Source organism: Gossypium hirsutum, chromosome A09 (genome assembly GCF_007990345.1).
Source record: "Gossypium hirsutum isolate 1008001.06 chromosome A09, Gossypium_hirsutum_v2.1, whole genome shotgun sequence".
NCBI classification, from domain to species: Eukaryota; Viridiplantae; Streptophyta; class Magnoliopsida; order Malvales; family Malvaceae; genus Gossypium; species Gossypium hirsutum.
Genome location: NC_053432.1, coordinates 6,748,473 through 6,754,906, shown reverse-complemented (window position 1 = coordinate 6,754,906; position 6,434 = coordinate 6,748,473). Strand labels below are relative to the sequence as shown.

The following is a 6,434-nucleotide window of genomic DNA, read 5'->3' as shown; positions in this document are numbered from 1 at the left end:
AAATTATATATCATTTTATTAAATTGTATTTAATAATAATTATGTTAAAATATGATTAAATTATTTACTTTTTATTTTTATTAAATTATATTTAATAATAATCTTATTAAAATTTAATAACAAAAATAATAATTATCTACCTAAAAATAATTCAGCTAAGGGTATTCTGGTCATTTAATTCTTTTTTCTTATACTATTACAACATCTATTCCATCCAACCAAACGCAAGAATACTATTATAACTCTATTCAATTCCACTGAACCAAACAATTGAATTATTGATAACAACTCTATTCCATTACAACCTTATTCCATTCACCCCAACCAAACGTGGTGTAAATTACACAGTTTCACCACTTAGTATATTGATCCGTAGAAATCCCTAAATTATGCTAATATCTCTCTTCAAGAATAAGAGCAATTGACTCTAGATTGATTAATTGAAATTTCTTTCTAATTAAAAGCTCTATTATCTCATTAAGTCGATTTATGGATTTCCCTATTAGATTTGATTCTAATTCGGTAGTTTTTATGTCGTCCTATTTTTAGGATTACATGCAACTTCACTTAATTACGCTAGATCTATTCTTAAAGAGGGTCTATTCATCCTCTGATTTTAGCACACCAAACATGGATCAATGATCTAGAATTTTCAAACTAGGAATTAAGCACACATAATTGAGAATAAGATCTAAATATTTATTGCGTAAAACAAAAATCAAAAGACATAATTCATCATAGAGTCCATCTCCCTAGGTATTTAGAAAATTAGTTCATACTTGTAAATAAAAACATCAAAAAGACAATATAACTTAAATAAATAAAGAAAATTAGTTCATAAGCATGTACATATAAACTGTGAATTCTAAGTATTATAGTGATGTGCTATTCTGAAACTGATACTGTGAAATTGTGAATTGTTATTCGAATGTGTTTATCCTGAGAATTGTTATCTTGTATGCTATGCTTATTGTTTCACACTGATTTTCTTGAGATTGGACGCACACTGAGTTTCTTAAGCTCACTCCCCATTATTTCTATCTTTGCAGATAACACACTAGGTTAGGATTCTAACTCGACATATGGAAGGCTTGGCTCGAATTTTTTTTTTTATTAAAAAAATATTTTAGATTTACTATTTGAAATTTTTTCTATTTTAGAAATGTATTGCTTATTTAAATTGCGGCATGAGACTTCGATTTTAAGTTTTAGCATGCATAGTATTTAATTTGAATTTAGGATATTGAACACATAGATTTAAAATTAAGTGTGCATAAAATATCTCAATTTTTGCTTAATTAAAACTATATTGAACATCACTTTTTCGCAATGGGATTATAAATAGATTTTGGGTAATAAATAAATGGGAAATTAATTAAGTTTTCAAAGGTATTCACTGTTACAAGGAAAAATGTTAAATTATAAGTTTTTGTTAACTTGTGAGATTTTTTTGAAAATAGACTAAGTTTTTTTCAGAAATTAAAAGCAAACATTTTAAACAACTATTATTAAACTACTATAGTTCTGCTAAGCCATTTTGGGGCCTATAAATCTCTCAAATTCAGGCTTAATGTCTAGTCGGGTTTAAGGTGTTACAATAAAAGCATGAATTTAAAGAATAAATTTAATAATAAAACTTAGAAACATTTTTTTTTGTCAAAATAGGTTTCTAAAGCTTATGTTTCGAAAGCCAAAACATAAGAAATCGTCACAAATTACCCGGATTTTCGAGGTATCTTTTAACAAAAAAAATCATACGATCGAGATATCAATGTCAAATAAAAGTATAAACTTCATAATATAAAAAACATCTAGGTTTCGAAACAAATGAACAAATATAGATAGATTTCTAGTGCATCAAACTTGGCTACTCAATACTGTCAAAACCCATGTAGCAGAAACTTCAAAAATTATTTTCTCTTAAATTACTCAATCGAAAATGGATTTCACACATTCAATTTAAAGATCTTGAAGAGAACTTTCATTTGATATCAAAGATGTCATCCAAATATCATCAAAAATCATGGTCAACTTTTAAAACTAACCCAGTACTTGAATATTTTAAAAATTAGATTAAAACACAAAAACTTCAAGAAGTTTAAGCAAAAACTGACCTTTATTCTAATTACCAAATTAATTACTTGGCTTCTACCAAATTACCAAAATAATTGACTAAGAAAAAAAATCATAAAGTAAAATTTTGTTTTCCTACTCTTTCATAAAAAGAACCCTATAAAACACTATTAAAGTTGGGCTTAAAAACAAAACGGGCTAATGGATCACATATAACTAATAGGCCATTTGCAACAATATCCATTTAAAAAATGGGGTAATCTACAAAAATAGTTATTTTTGTTTGCCTCAAGTTACATTTTAGTCATTTATGTTTAAAATATTACGTTTTAGTCACTTATATTATTATTTTGTTACGAAGTGATCACTCTACCATTAAGTTCCGTTATTTCTCTAACGGTAATCCTACGTGGCAGTCCAACTAGATTTTAAGTGCCAACTTGGATTTCTAAATGGGATGAAAATAGATTTTTAATTAAAAAATTTAATTAATTAAAATTTTTAATTATTCTTTCTTATTGTTGATTTTAACTATTTTGATCTTAATAATAGTTTTTCCAGTCAGATGAGAAAAAAAACCCATTGGAAAAAAGAAGAGATCGAAGAAAAATTAAAAAGAAGATATGAACAGTTTTTTTAGTTAAGGTTTAGGTTTAAAAATTTTAATTAATTAAATTCTTTTAATTAAAAACCTATTTTCATCCCATTTAAAAATCCAAATTGGCACTTAAAATCTAGTTGGACTGCCACGTCGGATTACCGTTAGAGAGATAACGGAACTTAACAGTAGAGTGATCACTTTGTAACAAAATAATAACATAAGTGACTAAAACGTAACATTTCAAACATAAGTGACTAAAACATAACCTAAGGCAAACAAAAGTGACTATTTTTGTAGATTACCCTAAAAAATGTGGATATTACAGGCTTGAAGGGTGGTTCGTGGAGTGACTCTTTAAGTAATGTTTATGAGTTTTTCGGATTATGAGATATGTTTGTCATGTTTATTTGACTTGAGAATTTGAACTTTGCATCTGTTTGATTTATATTATGAGAGGTTGTATCATGGTATATGATCTTTGATGTGAGGCCTTGGAGAGCTTTATGCTTGGGTTGTTTTACAAAGAAAAATCATGCCATTCATTCCGAGATTGTTGAAAGGTTGACGGTTGTGCGGATGCCATTGCATACAAGGGCTGGTTGATGGTGATTGTCTTTGGATGTTTATGGGAGGCGTATCAAAATGGCTTTGCGGATCCATTGTTTAAGGCTGCCAACAATGTTTTTAGCTTGGTTTGATTTGCCAATGTTGTTGTCCTTCCTTTAGATTTGTTCAGGGTTCGACTTCAATCTTATCATATGTATCTCGTTTCATTTGGTGTCAATTCGTATTCTCTTTTGATGTTTTCATTCTGGTGTTTTCCGTTTTAAAGTGTCTGTTGGTTGTCATATTTGATGGGAGGAAATATTGCTTTGTTTGCCAATATGCTGCTTGTTTTATGCATCACCTTCGTTTTTAATAAAATTTATTATCAAGCAAAAAAATTATCATTGCATTATATATTTTCATCCAATTTTTTTAACGCGGTTCAAATAAAATGCCAATAAAATCATGCCACATGGCATTTTCAATTTAAGATATATTCTTAATAAAATATATATCAATTTTAAAATTTTAAAAAAATAAATATATAAAAATTCAAATATATATATAAAAATATAAAATAAAAACTCATTAATTCCATGAAATATTTAAATGTTTTTAACCCAAAAAATATATATAAAAAAATTTCAGGGCTGAAAATCACTTCATCTTGTAGTGAGGGATTTTCCTACATCACGACAACACGACGAAAATATGGAAAGATGTGGTTGTTTCTTGGACGATAATAGGTTGGTTACATTTTATCATATTGTGTTAGGCCGTGTAAGATAAACCATTCCTATAGAATATTTTTTTTTCATGTATCACTTATATTTTTTACATTTTGTGATTTTTTTTAAAGACGGTAAAATTCAACGTCAGATTTAGCACTTGATCCTTTTCTTACACTTAAGAGTTCCTGCAAAACGAGTGAGTGTTCTGACATATGTTCCAGGCTTAGCTTTGATTATATCTTTCTCGTTGAATTTTAGATCGGGAGGCGAGAGTGGCCCAGAAGTTCTGAAGATGGCTCCATTCATGAGCAAGTCTTCTTCTGATCTCCATACCCAATTTTTCCATTCTGACTCTGATGCATAGATCCTATGGGTTACCTACAAAAGTGGAATGAAAAAAATATGGTATGATCACAAATGCGTTTTTGGTCATATCATGTTAACATGCTTACAAATGTAATGAATGTTATCAACATGGTTCAAGTCTATTTTGACTTACCTCTTTGGCATTGAGGTCATGTGGAGCAATGAACCTATTGCCTTGGCTAATGCTGGTGGGGTGCATGCTACCACCAATAACATACATTTTCCAATGAGTGTAGTCATTATTGACAACATGAAAGAAACCCCACCGACATCTAGGCATTCTTTGTATTAATTCCTTGCCAAAATGGTTGAATGCTATTGTGACTTGCATGAATTGATCTTTAGAATAGCCATCACTTGCACCAAACAACATCACCTGAAAGACAAATCCATAACATTTAATAAAAAACTAGGTGACATATTGTGTAGCTTGTTGAGTATTTTAAGCAAAACTTACATCATTATGATGGGTAAAATGGCAATTTGAGATAGTGATGGCAGTGGAACCCTGAATTGCATCAATAAGTCCATCTTGGCCCTCGGACATAGAAATATGATCAAGCCAAATATTTGATGACCCAAATATGGAAATCCCATCTCCATCACCTACTGTTCGAAAACCGAAGTGATCTTCAGAGTCCCTAATTAGGCCACCAGAACTTGGAAAAATGTGATGGATATGAATGTTGTGAATGATGACATTCTGCACAAATTGAAGTGTAATTCCACATCCATATGCTATATGAACATCTACTCCACGACCATCAATTGTCTTATGACTTTGAACTATTAGCTCTTGAGATAATTTGATGTGCATAGTATGAGCAAAGATGATCCACAATGGCCTTTTTTGGATCACAGCATGACGTAAGGTTCCTGGTTTTGGGTTTAGAACATCATCATCAGAATTATCTGTCACCAAGTAGAAATCCCCATTACTTCCACCACTAGTTTTGTGGCCAAAACCAAGCACACATTTTGCCAATAATTTACGATTTTTTGCCCAATTTTTCTTGCACCGCCAACAACTATCAATTGGATTGGTTGCCATGCACGGACCAGTGTACTTCTTATGCTTTCCTCTCAAGTATCTTTCTGTGTTGTTAGTAAGAACATCATCAAATTCTATGGTTTGGTTGGCACTAAATTTTCTAATAACCCTGTAACAAATTGTCCAAAATAATATATAACACCACTATTTAAAATATAAGTTACCAAAGTTTCAAATGGTGGAAGAAGTTAAATTGTTGGAATGGTGACTCTCATGCATCTAAATTATGACAATATAATCGTTAAGCTAAAGGCATATGATTATTGTAACTTGATATGATTATGAGTGATAATGTAATAGAATAAATGCATGAATGAATACTAATTGCAATCAACAATAATGAAAACGAGAAGAACTCAGAGTTTAGCTTAATTAATTTATACATATATTCTTAATTGATGATATGCAATAATTCTATAGTTCAACTGTTAACATTTGTAACTTACTTTATTATCCCTAAACTATGAATTTTTATATAAAAAATGAAAAAGAAGAAATAAAATGTAAAGTTATAATATAATTTACTTATCAACATTGTAGTTCAGGTGATTTATGATGTTTTCTAGGCTCGACTCATAAGCTGCCAGAGTAATCTTCCATGCTTCTTCCTCACGTTGCTTCCATAACTCATCAAATTCAATAATATTTGCCCATAATCTTGGAATTATGGTAGCAAAAGAAAATAAGAAAACAAGCCTCAGCTTAGTTACCTCCATAGCTATTTTCTTATGATATGTTTTTTTTAGGGATATCTAGATTTTTAAATCATATAAGATGGTGAAACCCAAATATATCTAGTGCTTAAACTACTTTTGGATATTGTGATGAAAGCCAAGAGCTTTGAAGTCACCTTAAATAGACCTTTCCATCAAACTGCGTGTCTCTAAAGTTAAAGTGCAGAGGTTAGTAACTAACCAACCATTGTCTGTATAATATACAAACCAAACTTTTTTCCGCTAAAATAAAGAACCGTTTAACCAATAACTATATGCAAGAAAATGGTTGGCTTTCATACCTAGTTTAGATGCTCAATTGAATAATTGCCAACAACTTACTGTTGTAACAT

The 6,434-nt window shown here is 29.9% G+C and overlaps 1 protein-coding gene across 1 annotated transcript; it reads right to left on the bottom strand.

Moving 5' to 3' along the window:
- Positions 1-4,101: 4,101 nt before the first annotated feature.
- Positions 4,102-6,084, bottom strand: LOC107892784 (pectate lyase). The gene is made up of 4 exons (XM_016817836.1): positions 5,894-6,084; positions 4,775-5,477; positions 4,451-4,693; positions 4,102-4,329 (listed from the first exon to the last, which is right to left on the bottom strand). The coding sequence occupies exons 1-4, from the start codon at positions 6,082-6,084 to the stop codon at positions 4,102-4,104; spliced, it is 1,365 nt and encodes a 454-aa protein (XP_016673325.1).
- Between the last annotated feature and the right edge of the window lie 350 nt (positions 6,085-6,434).

Excerpts from the sequence above, each read along its gene's own strand:
- LOC107892784 (XM_016817836.1), bottom strand. The coding sequence starts at position 6,084 with ATGGAGGTAACTAAGCTGAGGCTTGTTTTCTTATTTTCTTTTGCTACC. Across the intron at positions 4,694-4,774 it reads ATTTTACCCATCATAATGAT|GTGATGTTGTTTGGTGCAAG; the intron begins GTAAGTTTTGCT and ends TTTGTCTTTCAG. Across the intron at positions 4,330-4,450 it reads ATGACCTCAATGCCAAAGAG|GTAACCCATAGGATCTATGC; the intron begins GTAAGTCAAAAT and ends CCACTTTTGTAG.